The sequence below is a fragment of the Poecilia mexicana genome, unplaced genomic scaffold (assembly GCF_051168715.1).
Source record: "Poecilia mexicana isolate PSO_F unplaced genomic scaffold, ASM5116871v1 scaffold_6, whole genome shotgun sequence".
Taxonomy (NCBI): Eukaryota; Metazoa; Chordata; class Actinopteri; order Cyprinodontiformes; family Poeciliidae; genus Poecilia; species Poecilia mexicana.
In genome coordinates, this window is record NW_028263375.1 from 4,332,104 (window position 1) to 4,354,034 (window position 21,931).

At 41.5% G+C, this 21,931-nt stretch overlaps 1 protein-coding gene across 1 annotated transcript; it reads left to right on the forward strand.

The window, feature by feature from the left end:
• The first annotated feature begins 1,445 nt into the window (after positions 1-1,445).
• Positions 1,446-21,510, forward strand: dyrk4 (dual-specificity tyrosine-(Y)-phosphorylation regulated kinase 4). The gene is made up of 14 exons (XM_015000875.2): positions 1,446-1,619; positions 8,809-8,892; positions 11,164-11,310; positions 11,419-11,569; positions 12,053-12,216; positions 13,259-13,395; positions 13,895-14,035; positions 15,259-15,397; positions 15,489-15,570; positions 16,189-16,361; positions 16,559-16,619; positions 17,641-17,770; positions 17,846-17,991; positions 20,240-21,510. The coding sequence occupies exons 1-14, from the start codon at positions 1,533-1,535 to the stop codon at positions 20,446-20,448; spliced, it is 1,851 nt and encodes a 616-aa protein (XP_014856361.2). The 5' UTR covers positions 1,446-1,532; the 3' UTR covers positions 20,449-21,510.
• Positions 21,511-21,931: the final 421 nt, after the last annotated feature.

Below are 21,931 nucleotides of genomic sequence, written 5' to 3' on the forward strand. Positions count from 1 at the left end.
CCAGCAACATGCCACTTCAAAGGGCTTTACATGAAAAACATAGCAGTAAACAACCAAAAGAAAACATTGCACAACAATGAGGAGAAGTAAAAAGTTGTAATGCAGGATAAAATTAATCAATGTTTTAGTTATTATAAATCTAAGGCAGCTCAAAACAGGCGGGTTTTTGCATTTTGCGTCCAGGCAGCTAAGTTAACCTAACACTGGTCATTTAAGTTACAGAATTTTATGCACAAACATATTTTTGTTTAAATATAAACTGATGGAAACGTATAGAATTGTTTTAAATAAATGTTCTATTTGTTTACAGTCTTTTCCTGTTGTCAGTTATACATAAGCTATCAAGAGTATCTTGCTAGTTTGAATAGAGAAATTGGTTTCTGAATTGAAAATCATTTATGAATTGAATCATGACCCTAAAAATCAGATCTGAATCACTAGATACTAAATCCTAGTTCACACGGTACAATTTTTTATTCTGATTTTCCCGTTCCACCTATCTTAGAACATTTGGTGTTCTAAGATAATCACTTAAGATAATTATAATCGATCATCCTGACAGTCACACCTGAACCTAACCCTTCTGTCGGAACCAGAACTCCATCATCTGCTCCACCTCCAGCTGCTGGAGCGACCCAACTGAACCTAGATAAACAAACTGGAGTTTGATTAAAGCGAACTAAACAGGGCTGGTGTGAATGCACCCTTAAAGAGTCACATCTCTACTATATAAAGTAATTATAATCTAAATGTAACTTGTGTAGCTCTTTGTTCTGTGCGGTTTAAGCCTCACTGTGTCGGTATAAAAGGTGTAGGATGAGATGAGGAGAAGCAGGCGGGGGGCGTAGCGTCCCACTAGCTTTGTCTCCAGGATACAGTGGCAAGTGTGAAGGAAGAGGAAAGTTTCAGGCGCGTGTTGAGCCACACGGGAGGCCCATTAAAGCAGAACCTCCTCCCTGTCTGACTTCCTCCGCCCCAGGAGGAGCTCACCTGGGAGCGTGATGGGATCTGCACCTCCTCCTCCACACATCCACCCTACAGGAAGTGCCAGGCCCCTGTTGCTCTGTCTCCGGCTCAGGATGGCAGGACGGGTCCCCAGCTGAATCCATACGTCAGCGGCAACCGCCAAGACGAGGAACACTCCCTCACCGCCGCCATCGCTTCTCCTCTTTGTCTGCTCGATGCCAAGCCGTCCTCCTACATCCAGAAACAGAGAAAAATAGTTTGCAAAGGCGCTGAGATGTAGGTATCTATAAATAGACGATGCAGATGGAGAATCCCAGGAAGTACTGAGTTAGGATCTGCTTCTTTGAAGAAAAGGAGGAGGGAGAGCTTCGCTACATGAAGAGGACCAGAGGAGCAAAAGTTAAGTCTCGAAGGAAAAAAATCTGACCCAAGATTTCGATGACCCACATCCCAGCTCTGCAGACAACCAGGTGTTTGCTTTACTCCCTTCCCTCTGACTGGAGATGCTGTTTGGAGGTTGAGGTGGTTCTCAGGCTGCGCTGGTGACAGAATGGGGGAGACCCGCCATGTGGGACGACGGGACCTCACCTGCCTGCTGTGGATTTAGGCTCCTCCACTGCTGCCTGGGCCGGAACAGGAGGGTCCAACCGGAGGTACGTTTGAAGGCCAGTCCTCGTCGCTGAACCAGTTTGTTTTACAGGGAGTTTAACAGCTCATAGTTCGGCAGACTCGGTTATAACTGCTGTGGTTCTCTTTCTCTCTTAACCAACCTGTTCCCCTCCTGGCCTGTGGGGGCGCTGCACCGAGAACCACTGAAGGAAACACAAAAAGCTCTAAAGAAGAAACTGAGCAAAACTTCCTTCTTCACCAAATGGAAACTCAATGGAGGCGTCAGATTTTAGTCGGTTGGAGGATTTCTCTTTAGTCTTTGGCTAAAGACCACGAGACATTTCTCCTGCTAGTGCTAGGCTAACACGTTAGCTTTGGTTGTATTTACCCAGAATGCCCTGCGCTGTAGTCCACTTCCTGCTTTTGGAGCGGTCTCCAGTCTGCTTTGCATTCATATGCATTCAAACCGAACCAGAGTTCACTTCAACTGAACCCAGACCGGGGTTTGTAGGACTGCAGTCACTTTTCTGGTTTGATTCTGGGTTCAGCTGTGGTGAGATGTTTGTTTTCTGCAGCTCCTGTCATTACTGCTCAGGGAAGATTTAACGCTTCCTTATTTAACACGGGCTGCATGTGTTATTATATCAGAAATGTTTTTATTGCATTCTGCAGGGAGCACAAACACTCCATTCAACCGTACAGGTTGGTGCATAATGACAAATTTGACCCTGTGGATTTACTGCGTTACACATGCAAACAGAGAACATGACTGCGTGTTCTCTGTTAAAGACCTACTGAAGTCCCGACCTGGAACTGGACCTTCTTGCTGCAAGGCAGCGATGCTACAGCTGAGCTGCAGCCGTCTGTTGTGTAATTCATGTCAGTATAAAGATTTAATTTAGTTTTTTATTGTGAAACTTGTGTAATTTAACTGTAGCTGAAAGGTGTAAGGAGGAGCGGATTTGTTTCATTAGTGGTTGCTCATCCCTCAGTGTGACCAGGACCGTTACATAACCGCATCATCATCAGATTCATCTGCTGCTCCTACTAATCATCACATGGAGCCACTGAGCTGTTTTCCTCCTGCAGATACAGATTAGTCACTTCAAAACAACTTCTCCATTTATGTAATGATGTTGAAGTGAGTCGATTGTTGTTTTCTTGGAGCCAATTAGATAAAAGCTGCAGATTTAAAAAGTTCAGAGTTCTGCAGAAAAAGCTTTTCTACTTTTTGGTTCCAGAAAATCTTGCAGTTTTTTGTTGGGTTTTAGGTGACAAAGCAGATAATAATCATGATGTGGAAGAATTTATATTCAGCCAGCTTTACTTTGATAAATATAAATGTAATTGAATGAAGCAGTGTATAATTTAATCGCAGTCTAAGCGCAGCTGTTCTGTTTCTGGCCTTGGAGAACAAACTGCGTGTATTTAAAGCGTTTTGACGCAGCAGGAGGATCCGGTGCAGAGCTGGGAGATCCTCACAGGTGGAGGCTGATTCAGTGCCGCTGGATCGCCTTCTACGTTATGAAACCACAAAATTCAGCTAAATATAGAACATTATGACTGGTGGAAAACCAACGTGTCATCTGGACTCCGTTTTAGAAGAATAGATCTAGAAAAGGTGTTTCTGTTCTATTTTCTATTGACCAATGAGCCTGAGTACTAATGTCAGGTTAAGATGTTTATGTAAAAATGTTTAAAAACAGTGCATCTTTTATATGGGTTGCCATTTGTTAAGTTATACATTCACAAATTTAAAGAAATATGGATTATTTGGCATGTAGTAATGTAGTAAGGAAAAAAGGGGGATTTATTTTTCAAAGTCATTATTTCATTCATTTATAAAAGTAGTTTCAAAGCTAATGATTTAGTATTAATTAGTATTTTTATTATTATGATTATTATAATGTTTTTATTTAGTTAACAAGCTAAATATTTAGCTAAATAAAAATGTATTTGCTTACAGAATGGTTAGTTAGTATTTTAGTTTGGAAACTTAATATTTAGTTTAATAACTGAATATCTAGTTTGAAGCTAAAACTTAAGTTAGAAAATGAAATATTTTGTTTGGGGCTAAATTTTTAGTTGACAAAGAAAATATTTAGCTCCAAACTAAATATTTAATTAGCAAGCTAAATGTTTAGTTTCTAAACTAAATATTTAATTAGCAAGCTAAATGTTTAGTTACTAAACTAAATATTTAATTAGCAAGCTAAATGTTTAGTTTCTAAACTAAATATTTAATTAGCAAGCTAAATGTTTAGTTTCTAAACTAAATATTTAATTAGCAAGCTAAATGTTTAGTTACTAAACTAAATATTTAATTAGCAAGCTAAATGTTTAGTTACTAAACTAAATATTTAATTAGCAAGCTAAATGTTTAGTTACTAAACTAAATATTTAATTAGCAAGCTAAATGTTTAGTTACTAAACTAAATATTTAATTAGCAAGCTAAATGTTTAGTTACTAAACTAAATATTTAATTAGCAAGCTAAATGTTTAGTTTCTAAATTAACCCAAACTAAATGTTGAATGTGGAGCTAAATATTGAGTTTGCAAATTAAATATTCCGTTTGAAACGTTTATTAATGAATGAATAACATGGTGAAATGTGAATGAAAAATTAACCCCCATTTCTTCTGATTACAGGCTAAATAACCCAAATTATTGCTGTTAATTTCTGATTGTGAACTTTACAAACGGCAGCCTTTCTTTGCTTTGTCCTTCAGTTCTGCTTCAGTTCTTCATAAAACTTCCCGATTTTTGCGGTTGTAACGTGATGCACCAACTGCATCCTTCCTCATTGACGTTGAAAGCTCACATTACAACCATTTAAATCAACTCATCGTGTTGATATTTTAAATTTTCCATTTAAAACATGTTTTTACAGCTTTTCCTCTAATGTGACCATGGATTCAGTTTCCTCCACTGAAAAACATCCAAAATAGAAACTATTTCACCGAGAACGATTAGATTTACAGCTTGACTACATGAGACGCCTTGCTTGGGTCGGAGGCTCTCAGTCATCTTGAGAGCGATCTGTCTGCGTGTTATTTACTGTCTTGGTGCGCTGCGCTCCGCTCCGCGCTGCGCAGCGCTCCGGCCGTGCGTCAAGCTCTCCTCTCTCTCTGCTCATCGCTCTCACAAAGCGCCTCGGTCATAATGGGCTGGTTGGAGGTGGACGGACTTTAAAAAACAGACCTATATCAGTCCCTCCCCAGCTGTCAGCGGGAACCCGAACAGGTGGCTCCTCCAGGCACCCGTCGACAGCTTGTCGCTAATCTCCGCTGTGACGACAGCGCATTACCCGGTGCGCGTAAAACCGGGAGTGCGGGAGGTTTGGGTTGGGATTCTCATCAGTCACCAGGATTTTACTCATCGCTGCGGATTCGCCACAGAGACGGATTTCTGGAAACTCTGCACCTGAGCCGGAAATGATGAGTCTTTGTTGGATTTTATAAAGTTTGAGCTGCCAAAACAGAGGAAACAGCATGTTACCAGAAATAAACAACAAGGTGAGGCAGTTCGGGATAAACTGTATTTCATAAGAATTTTATGTTGGGTGAAAAGAATAAAGTGGATAGCTGATAATTTAAGAAATATTCCACACCTCATAACTAAGCCTGAGTGGGATGCGGATGTTTCTGCCTGGATACAAACCCAAAATTTAAATTCATTTTTAGATGAACTTGGAAATGAAGCTGCAGCTGGAATTGACCTCTGGCTTTATATTGATCTGATTTCTGGGTTTATAGAGTTAATCCTTGAAAAGTTTGGGAATATTTCTGGTTTCTGGTCCTTGTCCAACCTGCACCCCGATTTCAAACTTCTGCCTCTTTGCTCCTGAACGCATGCCAAGTTCTGATGAAAAATCTGATCCATTTCTATTTCAGTCGTTGTTTCGGCCCATTTATTTCAGTGTTTGTTGTGCTGACAGATTCCATAAGTCTAAATGCGTTGCGGTGTGTTTTTCACTCCGTACATGGGGACTGATTAAATTTAACCGTTGCTGCTCCGGGATCATAACGAACTAAAAGTCGTGGTATTTGCTCATCTTTGTGTCGGTGGCCTCCTGGTTGGCAGCGGAGCGCAGGTCAGGATCTGCAGCAGAGATGACAGGATGTGCTGATTTTACCCTGATAATTAACCGACTGACAGATGAGGGTGTGAGCGGTTTACAGTTTGTTGATGTTTACTCTGGTTGCTGTTTTATTGCCTCGGTTTGACCCTCTGACCAACTGACCCTCCTGGAGATGAAGCTCCTCTCACTCATTTGCGAGGATCAAGCAAAGCCCTGCAGCTGCATGGACAAAGTCAGCATTACTGCAGGCTTCGGTTGCACCTGTTCTCCGTCAGCAGCTGTGCATCGCACACCTGGAATCAGCAACTTGATTTGTTCCAGTTATAAACTCTGGGATCGTTTTTCACTGCTTTTAGCTGCAGATCTCACTTTGGACAGATTTGGTGCTAATGAAGACTCATATCAGCTGATGTTTGGTTGAGTTTGATTTACCTGTGACACGTTTTCACCCATCTGGTGCTCATGAGCTTACAGCTGATCTCCACAGCCGGCCTGCCACAGTGACCTACATGCTGTCACACACTGAACCTCAGAGGTCAGACTGCAACCAAACCGCATGAACTTTAACCTCCTGAATGAACAACAGGAGCTTCCACAATTAATTACAATATAACTAAACTCACACGGGAAAACTCAGTTACTAAAAAACATCTTAAGTGACTGTTTTATAAAAGAGTCAAACAAAATCTCTGCAGAGGAAGAACTCGTGCATGCAAAGATCAAAACTTATTTGTTTACAGCAGATATAGTGGCTTGCCCCTCCTTTTCTCAAACGGGGGATTGAGTTATAATCTGGTAGTAAATCATAAACGGTTGTCTTGTAAAATTCAACACGGCGTCAGATGAGAGAGTCGCTTTCTGTTTACTTTATGTCAGAGATGTCGGGCTGACCACCTGAGGAGACAAACAAAATGGCCGCCGGCAGCGTCTAGAAAAACAACATTCTCCAGTACGACATGATTCCTGCTCAACGTTTGGCTCACAGAACATTCAGCTCAGAAAATGGATTTTAGTTCAGAAATGTTGCGTTATGATCACTGACCACACAGAGACCGACTCTAAATCAGCTGGTACACACAGGGCTTTATGGCAGTACAGTAATGGAAAGTTGAGTGGATGGAAAAAGTGTGGTTAACAAAGGTGCACATGCTTTCATTTAAAAATGTGGAGCTGAGAGAATGAAGAAACAAATCTGAGTTTATTGAGGTCTGAATTTTGGATTCATTAGCTGTTAGCAGAGCACCAATTACAATTTCCACCAATATTTAAAAACCCGACCTGCCGATTCCGATTGTTTTTTGGTTTTTGTCTGAAAAATTGCTACATGCAGCAGTCAATCCCGTCAATCCAGCAGAGCAAAAGGAGAAAAACATTCCCATTTCTAAAGCTTGTTTTTTTAGGACACATTAAGAAATATGAGTGGCTATATTTCCAAATTTATTGGTATTTGTTTAATATTTTACTGAACAAATGGAGAAAATTAATAATTAATTAGAATTGATCACGATAAATCAAAATTCTTATCGATAAATGATCAACGATACGATAAACGCCCTCCTTGTAACAGAGCCGTTCGGAGGTTATTTCTGGTTTAGGATGTTTTCCCCTGGTGGAGTGCAGTTTGCTTCGCTCCTCCAGTCGGTCAGAAACGCTTTGAGATTACGATGTGGAAGCTGCACCTGTAGCAGCGCCGCACTCATCCTGACCAGGCTTTAGAGCAAATCTCCACCTGAAGATAAGCCGTTATTCAGCCACGCTGCAGAGGCTGATTAACGGAGCACGTGTAAGCTGGCTCTGAACCATTCAGGTGAGACCAGCTGGCCACAAGGCTGGGCTTCCACTGTAGGTTAGTTTGATTATGTTAGGACTTTTTGTCTAATTCATTTAGTTTTAGTTTTAGAGTCTGTTTGATAGTATTTAAATATGGTTTAGTTTTAACTTAGTTTTTATTATAATAGTAGTTTTAGTTTTTCAAACTTAAATTCAAAAAGGTCAAAATACTGTATTATGATTATGTGTATATCCATTGGGTAATGAAAATATAATTTTCTAAAAATAGATTTAATTATTGAACTGACTTTTGCTGCCACCGTCTTGCGGACTAGCATGTTGTCTCCTCACGGTCTGATACTTACAGATTATTTTTAAACTACATCAATAGAGTCTAACTTAAAATACTAGTTGTTTTAAAATGACATATTTTCCTAGACAATGTTATAATTCTCTAAATGAATTCTGTCATAATTTGGTTAAAAGATTTTAAGTAGAAAATTGTGTTTTACTTACCGGAGTGTTAGCTAGTAGCCACCGTCAGTGCGCCCTCTGGTGGACTCATCGCGTACAACAACCCCTTTATTTTTACAATATTATATTTTATGAGATTAAGTGTGTTATCATATTGTATAATGCTATATACCATGCATATCGTCTTATACATGACAGGAAGAATATGGTACGCCGTAATTTAGTAACTGCTTGTGTGGGAGAAAAAAATCAATTTTACATCAGTTCATAAAGCTAATAAGCAGATTCATAAACACAAAATTTCACTATGTTTTAGTTAGATTTTATAAATACATGACATTGTTCCAGTTAGTTACAGGTTTTCTGAGTTAATTACTGTTTTAATTTATTTCATATAATGAAAATGTTTTCTCGGTTTCAGTTTTGGTGAGTTTGGTGAACTATAATAACCTCGTTGTGCTGCAGCCTTTGTTTTCTGGGACATTGGGAGTTTTTTGCGTCCTGATCTCCATTGTGCTCCGCCTCCTGCAGGGACGCGGACACGCTCACTGGAGCGCACCTGCAGAGAGCAGAGGGAGCATGGAGAGCGCCGTTGTTGCTGGGTTTTTGCAGAAGAGATCTATTTTCGGATCACTGTGCATTATTTTTACTAGCCTGGTTATAACCCGACTCAGATGCCCAGAGGCTGTGGGTTGCTAAAGAAGCTGGAGAACTGAGCCAGCACAAACAAGCAGTTTGATTATTTTACTCTGCTGCTGCCAGTACTTGCATTCAGATGAAAACAGGCCATTAAAGTCGCTATAATGCATCATTCTTTATTGCATTCTGTAAAGCGATAAAAGTCACAGTTCTTTTTTTTCTTGTTTTGTTGAACATTTTCATGAAGTTTGTCTCGTTTCTCCTGCAGGCGTCCCGGCCAGAGGCGTTCCCTCACCCCCACAGACTCCCAGTGGAAGGCAGCCGCATCGGAGCAAACCGACCCTGTTCACAGGTCAGCGCTTCCTCCCCGCATGATGCTGCAGCAGCAACACAACCTCACATGATGCTGCTGCAGCAACACAACCTCACATGATGCTGCTGCAACAACACAGCCTCACATGATGCTGCTGCAGCAACACAACCTCACATGATGCTGCTTCAGCAACACAACCTCACATGATACTGCTGCATCAACGCAACCTCACATGATACTGCTGCAGCAACACAACCTCACATGATGCTGCTTCAGCAACACAACCTCACATGATGCTGCTTCAGCAACACAACCTCACATGATGCTGCTGCAACAACACAGCCTCACATGATACTGCTGCATCAACGCAACCTCACATGATGCTGCTGCAGCAACACAGCCTCACATGATGCTGCAGCAGCAACGCAACCTCACATGATGCTGCTGCAGCAACACAGCCTCACATGATGATGCTGCGTCAATGCAACCTCACATGATGCTGCAGCAGCAACGCAACCTCACATGATGCTGCAGCAGCAACGCAACCTCACATGATGCTGCAGCAGCAACGCAACCTCACATGATGCTGCAGCATCAACGCAACCTCACATGATGCTGCTGCATCAACGCAACCTCACATGATGCTGCTGCATCAACGCAACCTCACATGATGCTGCAGCATCAACGCAACCTCACATGATGCTGCTGCATCAACGCAACCTCACATGATGCTGCTGCATCAACGCAACCTCACATGATGCTGCTGCATCAACGCAACCTCACATGATGCTGCAGCAGCAGCAACGCAACTTCACATAATGCTGCCGCAGCAACGCATCCCCACATGATGCTGCTGCAGCCTTGCAACTTCACATGATGCTGCTGCAGCAATGCAACTTCACATAATGCTGCTGCAGCAACACAACCCTGCACGATGCTCCTGTAGCATCTTTTCCTGCTGGCGCTGAAACCGTCAGCAGAAGCCTGAATCCTTGTAATACATTTCTGCTTAATTGCAAACTAAATATTTAAGTTTCAAACTAAATCTTTAGCTTGCTAACTAAATTAATGTATATTTTGTCTGAAACTGTGACATTTATGACTGAATGAAAAACTTGGTGAAAATGTTAAATGTTTCTTACGACAGGCTGAATAATCCGCCGCGTGGAGATGTGTACATGCTCACGTCTCGCTGCCTCTGATTCAACAGCATCAGATTTAAACGTCTTGTTCCCTCAGTCAGGTGGCCTGTTGTGGCATGTGTCTGTGGCTATATTTAGCCTTATCTCCATGCATCATAACCAAGTTAGCAGATCTGCTGCAGCAGATCACATCAAATTAAATAGTATAAATATCTACTGTATAGAAACGACTCTGAGCAAAGTATGCAGCAGTTTACTACAGCTGCAGACATTGGGAGGTTTTGTGTCGTGGGACAGACAGGAGGTTAATTTTGTCCGTCATTGTAGGAACTGAGCGCCGCATGGCTGCAACACATGTAATCGTGCTGCGAGAGCAATCACAGTGTCAGGCAGAGAAAAGCAGGCGGCGCAGCTCCTGCTTCCCCACAAAGACCCCGCAGACAGGCCCTGTCAAAGCCCGCCGCCAAGGCCGTCCTGAGCCGTAATTCCAGCCGCTACCTGCGGGGGGTCCTAGACACCTGAGCCGCCATGACGGGTGGAAACTGAGAGAGAATTAACTGATGAGAAACAACCAGAACCAGGCTCCTTATAGAGAGAGGACATTCTGCAACTACAGTGTCTAAAAACAACTGTGTAAAGTTTTTCATTTATTGGTCAATGTTTAAGTTTTTGTGTGTGTAAAAGTTTCCCACCATCCCTTTGTTTTTTTGTCACAATTTAAATGTTTAAGATGATCAAACTAGTTTTAATAGACAAAGAAAACCTGCCGTAGTGAAGGTCAGAGGTCACAATTCAACGGTAAAAAAGTGAGATTAGACAACAGAATGAGTCGTTTTAATGACGACACAGCATCAGTTCACCAGCAGGAGCTTGGTAATAAAATATTTAATTTAGTAAAAATTTAGTCTAACACAGTCAGAATTAACTCCCATTTTCCTTCCTATCAGAGGCTAAATAACTCAAATGACTGCTGTTAATTTCTGACTGGTTCCCAGTACAGTTCCAGTAACCGACCAGTGATTCAGTTACAGCGCTAACAAATTCAGTCCATCTGAAGTTTGATTTGTTAAATATATTATTTTCTCATCATGTCTGGTTTTTCTGGAACCGGTATAAATGTTTGATTCCAGTGATTCTTAAAGTGAAACCAGTTTTCTGTGAATTGCAGAAGTTCAGCTCTGGTTTGGGGTCGCTGCCGCAGCTGGAGACCCCCGTGGTCCAGGTGGTCGTCAGCAACGCCAAAAACCAGCAGCAGCAGTCGGACAACATCCTGCCGCAGATCACCAACAAAGGAGGTCAAAACAACTACCAAGCGGTGAGCCCGGCATTCACAGCTTCACCTGCAGAGGGCAGCAGCAGATCCATTTCTAAACACTTTCCGCTGTCTCCTAGAAAAACAGAAAGTTTTCTCTTTTTGCGGCAGGTCGAGAGGTCAAAGTCAACTCAGCAGTTCACGATGCGTTACGGCGCAGCGACAGACAAGGCGGCCATGTCGCGTAACGGGAAGGCGCTCGGAAACAAGATGGAGAAGGAGCGAGCGTACGAAGGACAGCGGCTGCCCATGTCGCCTGCAGGTGAGTTAGCTTCATGGGCCTCCAAACTGTGGCTCCAGGGCCATTTGCGGTCCCTGGACTGCAGTTCAAGAATAATACAGATTTCGACCCCAGCACAGATGGGAGCTTTTTATTTTTAATTAAAGTAGAACTATTTGAGACAAATGTTTTACAGGGCTGCACCGATTGGAGTTTTCTGGCCAATCGCTGAAAGATAACCGGACCTGTCGATTTCGATTTTGGCCAATACTGATTTTTTATGTTGCCTATTGTTGACATGCTAACATGCAGACATGCCCTGGTGGGCGGGGCCACCCTGGTGGGCGGGGCTAAGAGTCAACCCTCTGTCACATCAGAGTGATTGACTGTTAAAACCACAAACCAAAATCTCACCATCTAAGATGTTCTGGCCCTCAACTCCTTCTGAGTTGATGATTTTGACCCGTGAGACATAAAGTTTATGATTTTAACGTAGCGGTGCCTCCTCCCGTTGTCCTTCCTCAGAGGCGCTCAGTAACTTCCGGGAGCGGCTGACGGAGTTCGAGCAGGAGGAGGTCAGCGACTACGCCGAGCTCTGGTTCCTGGGTCTGGGCTCGCAGAAGATCGAAGGATCCCAGGGAGCGGCGCAGAACAACGGATACGACGACGAACACGGGAGCTACGTCCGGGTAAAGCTACCGAAGCTTCGCTAGCGGGTCGTCCACAGGTCAATACGGCTGACGGGTTAGGATTCAGGACGGCGCCTTGGCAGGGGATGCTGCAGGTCGCTCTGAGCCTGGAGTCCTGACACTGAAACCTCGTTCTGTGCGGCTTTGCTCCTGGATGCAGAGCCTCGCTGTGACCGACGGCTGGAGCCGCCAGATGATCCGGACTGAACCGGCTGACCCACTTTGACTTACACTTTCAGTGTCTTCTGACGCCTGAGAGCGAAGCCAGAGGCCAGTTTATCCTGGAGCTGCACCAGCTGAACATGATATTAATATCACATTACACTTACAGGCTGGAATAAATGCATTGTTCTGGGTTTGCTTTGCAGGTTTTGATGAAATTCTGTATTTATGTTTTTTTCAAAAGCAATAATTCTGAAGATTAAATGATTAGTCAAATTTAAGAAAGAAAAAAACAAATTCTACAGATTTTTAATTTAAGCCTTTTTATGCAAGAATAAAAATACATTAAAAATCATTTAATTTTCCTTTGGGATCAATAAAGTATTTTTGAATTTGAAATAAGCAAATAATTATTTTTTAAGATAAGAAAATAAACATTATTTCCTAAAATGCAGCAGCGTTCCTGAGTTTGACCGGCATGAACCTGTGAAGCTCTGCAGCCGTTCTGCTGGACGAACCTCAGCAGGCCTGATCTGCTGATTATTTTTACTGATGATGGGATGGAAAAAGCAGCTCAGTTTATTTTAGTTTAGTTTCTTTACAGAACCAGAACCAGGAGAAGCTGCAGCTGGAGGAGTTCTGGTTTACAGACAAACGTTTCTTCTTCTTAGATGTAAAATGTTTTTACTTTTGTGTAGTTTTGGTTTCATTAATGCTCTGAGCGTGTTGTTCTCTCTGCAAATGGCTTTTTTAAAGTTCTCCAGTTATTGATTGATTGATTACTAAATTAGTTGATGGTTATTTGAGTCATTGATTGACCATGTTTGATCTGATTAATCCTGCTAAATGGACTTCATGTTGTCGCCTCTGCTGCCTTCAGGTGCTCCATGACCACATCGCGTACCGGTTTGAAGTTCTTGAAGTGATCGGGAAAGGTTCGTTTGGCCAGGTCCTGAAATGTCTGGACCACAAGAGCAACGAACTCGTCGCCATCAAGATGATTCGCAACAAGAAAAGGTTCACACTTCCTGCTTCTGTTCCCTTCATTTCAGTTTTATCTGCCAGACCTTTAAAATCCTCTCCTCTGCGCTGCAGAATAAACGACTTGAGGCCAACCGGCAGCCATCTTTTGGCATTTATTCAACATCTGATAGCGTTGTAATATCCTCCCACATGCTTGCACCGTGATCGGTTTACATTTTACGAGTTTGCCAATTTGTTGAGACCAGATTTAGCCTGGTGGAAGTCAGCGCTGCGTGGTGTTAGCTTACCTTTCCTTCCCCACTGAGAGGCACAGTTGGATATAAATGCCTGATAGTTAAAGCCACGAGTCTTTGGGGTTTTCCACCACTTCAGAGATGCAGAAATAAAAATGGATGCAAAGTGCCGCAGATTTCTTTCATCAACTTTGTCCTAAAACATCCGCGTTCAGGCGCCGCAGCGTTAACTCTGAATAAATCACATTTTCCTTTAGTTTTGGGGTTTTAACGGATTTCTGCGTTTTCCTTTCCTGCAGATTTCATCACCAAGCTCTGGTGGAGCTGAAGATTCTGGAGGTGATAAAGAAGAAGGACAAAGACAACCTGCACAACGTGATCCACATGAAGGAGCACTTTTACTTCCGGAACCACCTCTGCATCTCCTTTGAGCTCCTCGGGTCAGTACCAGCAGCAGATGATCAGCTCTGATGAATAATTGATCCTCTAATTGGAGGCGTGTCACCTTTAACACATTCAAGCCCCAACCTTGAACCCGACTCTCTGGACTGCTAGTTCCACTGGCAGCTGGACGGACGGAGGAGCTGAGAGATTTCCTTTGTGTGTAAACCACTGATCTGCATTTGAAGGGAAGAAGTTTTATGTGTGGCTCAGTCCGAGTGACCTTTAGGGGACGCCTTGGACTAGCACCTTGTCTAACATTACTGTCACTGTATCCTTTAGTTAAAGCCTTGATCAGGGCCCATCTCTCTCCCATCATGCTTCATGGTGCGAAGGCTCCAGTTGCATTTACTCTGAAGAGGTTTATGCTTATCACAAGAAGCAGGAAATAGCAGCAGATCCAGTCTGTCAGCTCATTTCCAGGCAGTCCAACAGAAATGCTCAGCTTATTGTTCAGATTACTTTAAAAAGTTTCTATCTGAAGAAATCCAGCAGAGCATCGAGTCAGGAGCCGTCATACATAAATGCAAAATGTTTAAAACAATTTGGTGTTTTCATTAAATAAGAAATGCATTTAAAATCACTAATGAATCAATTAATCAATCAAGTTTATTTGTAAAGCACGTTTTTGTGTCATGACAGTTAAAAGTGTTTTACATCATGTAAACGTAATGCTAACTAGCCTAGCTGTTAACGACAGGCTATGCTAGCTGCAGTGTAGCAGAGATCAAGGGGTGGGAGCGTGAGCCTGATTGACAGCACTAAGCTCCGCCTCCTGGCTCTGATTGGTTGTTTCTAGGTCACACTGGCAGGAGGCGAGGAGCTCCATTGTTCTTCTACAGATTATCAGTCATTAACTGTCACAACATGGCAACAGTTTCAACAAATACGTGAAGCGTTTAAAGTTGCAGCTTTAAGCCAATCAGAACCCAGACCAGGTGCAGCTTCTGCTGGGCCGAGAAAACTGAGAGAAAACATAAAATAACAGCAAATAATGCAAGTTGGAGAGTAGTAGGAGAAGAAAGTGAGGAAAAGTGGTGAGTCTGTCCTGCAGCAGCATAACTACAGACATAACTCAGGGTAACCTCAACCCTCTACATGAGGCAATGTTAACTTTTTATGTTCTTTCACAAATGACATAAAAAATTTAAAGAAGTGATTTAATAAATCCTGTGAATGTTCTTCAGCAGTGTGATGAATCCTGCCTTGTCCCCTCTGACAGGGTGAACCTTTATGAGCTGATCAAGAAAAACAACTTCCAGGGCTTCAGCCTGGCGCTGATCCGGCGGTTCGCCCACGCTCTGCTGCGCTGCCTGCAGATGCTGCACCGGGAGAAGATCATCCACTGCGACCTCAAACCGGTACGGAGCGGGTCAGCATGAGAGCAGGGAGCTCCCTCCTGTGGACAGCAGCGGTACTGCAGCCATCTAACGTGTGAAAACGTTTCAACAGGAGAACATCCTCCTGTCTCAGCGCGGGCCGGGGAACATCAAGGTGGTCGACTTCGGATCGAGCTGCTACGAACAGCAAAGAGGTAAAAATAAATAAAACACGGCAAAGATCAAACTGTTATTTAAACTATTTATATGGTCACTAATTTATTAGAACTGAAAATAATTGATCAGAATCACTTTATTTCCATTGCCAGTAAACAAATTCACAGGCTGGGAAATTGTTTGATATAATAACAAAATAAAAATATACAATATGTATACATGCAGCTGATGTTACACCAGTCATTCATAATTAAATATATTTATTATATTCATTCATTCATATTAAATATAGAATTAATTATAATTAACAACCAACATCCTATGAGGATGTAGGGAGTTGTTTTCTGGTTGAAGCAACCAATCACACGCCAGGGTCTCCATAGCAGCAGCCAATCGGATGTCGAGGTCTTAATCCTTTGACACTTGACAGTTTATAAATTAATTCACAATGAGCTTCAGCACAGGAGTATAAAATAACTTATTAAATAATTAATGCTAATTTTTAAAATGAGAAAATGGAGGCACAATTCTGTTTTTAATAAATTATTTCTGTATTTTCGGTTTTAATAAACTAAACATTTAAATAATAATGTTATTTATTGTAATCTGGCTGTAATGGGTTGTTTTCTCTCTTCTTTCCTCTCTGCCGTCGTCAGTGTACACCTACATCCAGAGTCGCTTCTACCGCTCCCCAGAGGTCATCCTGGGTCACCCCTACAGCATGGCCATCGACATGTGGAGCCTGGGCTGCATCCTGGCTGAGCTCTACACCGGCTACCCGCTGTTCCCCGGGGAGAGCGAGGTGGAGCAGATCGCCTGCATCATGGAGGTGGGACCCAGGAACTCAAACCCTGACACGCTCCAGCAAACAAAACCGTCAAAAACACGTTTTCCAAACCAGCTTTCACTGATGTGGAAAAGATTTTCTAATAAATTTAAAAGACAGAAAAACCTGAAAAGGAGGAAAATACTTCAGAACATGTTATTTCTTGTTGACTTAAAGAGTTCTGGGTTTTGAACTCGCAGGTTCTCGGGACGCCTCCAAATGATTTTGTCCAGTCGGCATCAAGGAGGAAGTTATTCTTCGGTAAGAATTTCATTTCCTGTTCAGTCCAGCCTGTTTTTATCCAGCTGTCTGACCTGTTCTGTCAGTTATGATGCTGCATATCCTGAAGTCACAAAGCTGCACTGTTTGCTGCACTTTTAATGGTTTTATTTTGTTTATTGAAACATATTCATACACCTTGTTATGTAATTACTTAACAATTTGTTTGAAAAGAAGGCAGGCAAATAGGAAATGCTAGATTATTTCTCTGATGAGTACGGAAGAAGATTAATCTCAAAATTGAGACTTTTTTCTCAGAACTCTGAATTTTGATCTCAGAAGATTAACGTCAGAATTATGAGGAAATAAATCAGAATTATGAAATTTTCTGACTTCAAAAAGTTAAAATTCTGAGGAAAAAAGTATTTTTTCTTCTTCCGTAAAATAGTCAGTATATGAAAAAGAGTGTTGGGAATCAAAATGTGCATCAATTTTTGTCTTATGTAATTATTCATAATTATAATTAGTAATTTATTATTAATTAAATGATTAACAATTAGCTAATGTAACATGTCAGCCATCAGATAGACATGTTACTGTGGAGTGAATACTGACATGTGACGGTCTTCAGTCAGAAGCCTCTTCAGATTCCTCGGCAGACTGACTGCTACTGGAGATCCTTCCTGTTCACATCATCACTAATGATGACTCCTTGGAAATATTTAGATGATTTAACTTACCTCCAGGGAGAAGTGAAGTATGTTTTAATTTGATGCATGTAGGAGATCCTGTTCACAGCTGATAACAAGTGAAAACAGTTAAGAGTACAATATATAGATGACTACCTCTAGTTTCTTCAGACCAGCTTCAGGGGTTTTCTCTCCATTCTTAATGTCATCAGAACAAACGACCAACATCTCTCACCAGAGAAGTTTCTGTTGCGGTGAATCTTCAGGATTTTTCCAAGTCTTTCTTTTGCAGTTGTTCCTTTATTTGTCCGTTCACCTTGACTGAATCCTGTTTATGAGTCTGTTTTTTATGCACGGCTGCATTATGACTGCAGACTCCAAAGGAAACCCGAGGAACATCACTAACAGCAAAGGGAAGAAAAGGAAACCCGACTCCGTCGAGATGTCAGCGGCGCTGAAAACCAACGATCCGTTGTTCCTGGACTTCATCCAGCGCTGCCTCGCGTGAGTTTAAGCGTTTCTGGACTCCACAGACCTTCTCTTTGCTCTCTGGATGCAAAACTTTGCTTTGCTTTTCAGTTGGGATCCAGCGAAGAGGATGACTCCTGATGAAGGGCTGCAGCACCAGTGGATCCTGGAAGGAAACTTCAACAAAGTGAGATCCAGAACCAAGCCGACAGCGAAGAGGGGCGCGGAGAGCTGCAGCGGCGCAAACAGCAGGCCTGGTGAGAGGAACGCACGCTGGGGAGTAAACGCAAGAAATGCATCAGGTCACGTGTTTAAACAGTAAAGACTGAAACTGACGAATCATTTTCATTAACTGACATAAATAAAAACCAACGGGCAAAACTGTAACTAACTGGAACGAATAATGAGTTTGTAAAAACTAACTAGAACATACTGAAATTATAGATATGCTGGTTTTGTGTTTATGGATCCATTTATTACAACCCCTGGCAAAAAGTATGGAATCACCAGTCTTGGATGAGCACTCATTCAGACATTTCATGCTGTAAAACAAACTCAGATCAAAAACATGATACAATATTAAGGTCGTTCCAAAGTGCAACTTGTTGGCTTTCAGGAACACTCAAAGAAATGAAGAGAAAATATTGTGGAAGTCAGTGAATGATACTTTTATTGACCAAACACAGGGAAATAAATATGGAATCACTCAATTCTGAGGAAAAAAGTATGGAATCATGAAAAACGCATAAACAAAAGACCATTCAAAATACATCACTAGTATTTAGTTGCACCACCTTTGGCTTTTATAACAGCTTTTAGTCTTTGAGGCATGGACTTGATGAGTGACAAACAGTATTCTGCATCAATTTGGTGCCAACTCTCTTTGATAGCAGTTGCCAGATCAGCTTTGCTGGTTGGACCCTTCTTGTGGACCATTTTTTTCAATCTCCACCACAGGTTTTCAATTGGGTTGAGATCTGGACTATTTGCAGGCCATGACATCGACTGAATGTGTCTTTCTTCAAGGAATGCCTTCACTGTTTTTGCCCGATGGCACGATGCATTGTCATCTTGGAAAATCATTTCATCATCTCCAAACATCTGTTCAATTGAAGGGATGAGAAAACTGTCCAAAATGTCAATGTAAACTTGTGCATTGATAGAAGAATTAACCACAGTCATCTCCCCAGTGCCTTTGCCTGACATGCAGCCCCATATCATCAAGGACTGTGGAAATTTGGTTGTTTTCTTCAGGCAGGCCTCTTCATAAATCTCACTGGAACGGCACCAAACAAAAGTTCCAGCATCATCACCTTGTCCAATGCAGATTCTTGACTCATCACTGAAGACAACTTTCATCCAGTCATCCACAGTCCATGATTGCCTCTCCTTAGCCCATTGGAGTCTCGTTCTTTTATGTTTAGGTGTCAATGCTGGTTTTCGTTTAGCTTTCCTGTATTGAAATCCCATCTCCTTTAGGCGATTTCTTACGGTTCGGTCACATACATTGACTCCAGCTTCCTCCCATTTATGCTTCATCTGTTTAGTTGTACTTTTTCGGTTTTCAAGACAAATGGCCTTAAATTGTTTGTCTTGACGCTTTGATGTCTTTCTTGGTCTACCAGTACGCTTGGCTTTAACAACCATTCCATGCTGTTTGTGTTTGGACCATATCTTGGATACAGCTGACTGTGAACAGCCCACATCTTTAGCAACCATGCGTGACGGGTTACCTTCTTCAAGAAGTTTCACAATCCTCTCTTTTGTTTCAAGGGACATTTCTCTTGTTGGAGTCATGGTTCTCACCACTCCACTTCGTCCAGCAGCCCTCCAAGGTGTCATGACTGCAGGTGTTTTGAACTGCACACTAACGGGCACATCTAATCTGGGGCAGGTGTCCATTTAGGGAAAGGAAATAGACTGGGTGTGTCCTTTTTTTTCTACCTCCAATTTGAGTGATTCCATACTTTTTTCCTCAGAATTGAGTGATTCCATATTTATTTCCCTGTGTTTGGTCAATAAAAGTATCATTTACTGACTTCCACAATATTTTCTCTTCATTTCTTTGAGTGTTCCTGAAGGCCAACAAGTTGCACTTTGGAACGACCTTAATATTGTATCATGTTTTTGATCTGAGTTTGTTTTACAGCATGAAATGTCTGAATGAGTGCTCATCCAAGACTGGTGATTCCATACTTTTTGCCAGGGGTTGTAGCCTTTCAAACTGACAGGAAATCAGTTTTTTTCCCCAACACAAGCAGTTTACATCACAAACGCCACCATAATCCTCCTGACGGCGAACAGCTCGCAAAATGGTGGCAGCAAAAGATGTTAGAAGTGTAGTTAGTATAACAGTCTAATAAAAACTGGGAGCCGCATTTTAAAACTTATTAAAATTGAATTAGACCAACTAAAAGTTACAATGAAATAAAACTCAACTACAATAAAAAAAACCTGGAGCTGTAATAACCGTGGCGTTTGCACCGTTTTTGTTTTTTTGCACAGCGGAGAAGGTCGGCGCAGAACATGGCAGCAATGACAAGCTGAAGAGGGACGGCTCCGAGGCTGGATCAAAGATGGCGTCCGGCGAACGCCTGCGGCCCCTCGGCGCCTCGGCGGAGGAGGAAGTGTGTGAAAGCGAAGGCGGTGAGCGGCCGGTCCACATCATCATCAAACCACAAGAAGAAATGAGCACAGAGCGGAAAGACGGCTAGCAGGCCGGAGGATCGGGATGCGTTCAGGGCCGCTGGGAAATACGATGTTCTGGTCTGGACTTACAGGAAGAAACCCTGAATTCAGTGAAGTGGGTTTTTTCTACATGATGGGAAAAACATCAACAATGACGGACATCTTCTGGTTCTGGGAGCTGATGAAATTTAAATCATCGGCCGTGTTTTTATAGAAGTCCTGATCCAGTTTTATTTCATCACATCTGAAACATGAAACTTTATTTGACGCAGGATTAGATTTACAGCAGCATCTGGACCTGCCTGATATCGTTTCTGGAATAAAATCTTTGCTGTGCATTGAAAAAAAAACAAGCTTGACTTTTAGCTTCAGAGGAATTCAAGCTGGAAACGTAGAAAATCTCCTGCTGCTTCTTGTTCATTTCTCCTCCTGTTCGTGTGAAAATGCTGAAATATTGAGTCCAATAACGGCTGAGCCAAATGATTTTTACCACGACAGCAAAGAAATATTTATCAGATATGTTTTAATTAAGTTGATAACTCGTGTTATTATTTATAGTTTGTTTCATTGAACTAAACCCTGAAATGTGGATTTTTAAGAGAATCTGTTGTATATATTTCTGCTGTCTTTTCTTATAAATATGTAAAACAGCAGATTTTAAAATTAGACAAGGTTCTACTTGTTGTGTTGCTACTGTATGATCACTTTGTGTGTCTGTTATTCCTAATATTTTTATATTAGAAGCAAAAAGACAATCCTGTTGTTGATAGTTTGTGCCTTGCAGTATTAGAGATCCAGCACTTTATTGTTGTTTTGTTGACATTTCCTGTCCAGATGATTTGAGCCGTCCTGCCAGGATCCCTTTCATTTAACAAAAAGATTCTCCGACTTTATTGGTTGCAAGAAATTCATTTAAAGTGATTTTATTTGTTTTTTACAGATCCAGCTTATAGAAAAGCACATATCATCAAAGTATATGGGCTAAATTAATTTAATCCTTAGATGATGTATTGTAGCTGTAAATAAAAGAACTCAAACAAAGTCATTTCTATGTATTTTATGCTGAAATAAATGTTGTTTAAAGGACATTTTGTTTAAATAATTTCATATTTTTCTCACTCACCTCGTGTGTTTTGCACCCAGGATTCAACCTGACACCAATTTAAGGTATGTTTATTTTTCTAGTCTAAAGTTTCCAGGCACTGACTGTAATATTGATGACAAATAAATACATTTATTCAAATAAAAACATATGAAAGTGGTGTCAAAAATAGAGTGGTGCAAGTGTTGCGCTGCATTTTGACTAACTGGGTAAAAAAAAAATCTGTTAATGTAAAATATGCATTTCATAGCAAAGCCTTACATAATGTGTAGAATTAAAGCATAATTTACTTTTAACTACAAAGGAGTTCATAAAATTCTAACTGATTTCTTTTTGGGGGGGTTTCTGTGTTGAATCCAAACCCTTTATGGAGTTGAAAACTTGAAACTGAACAATGTCAATCATTT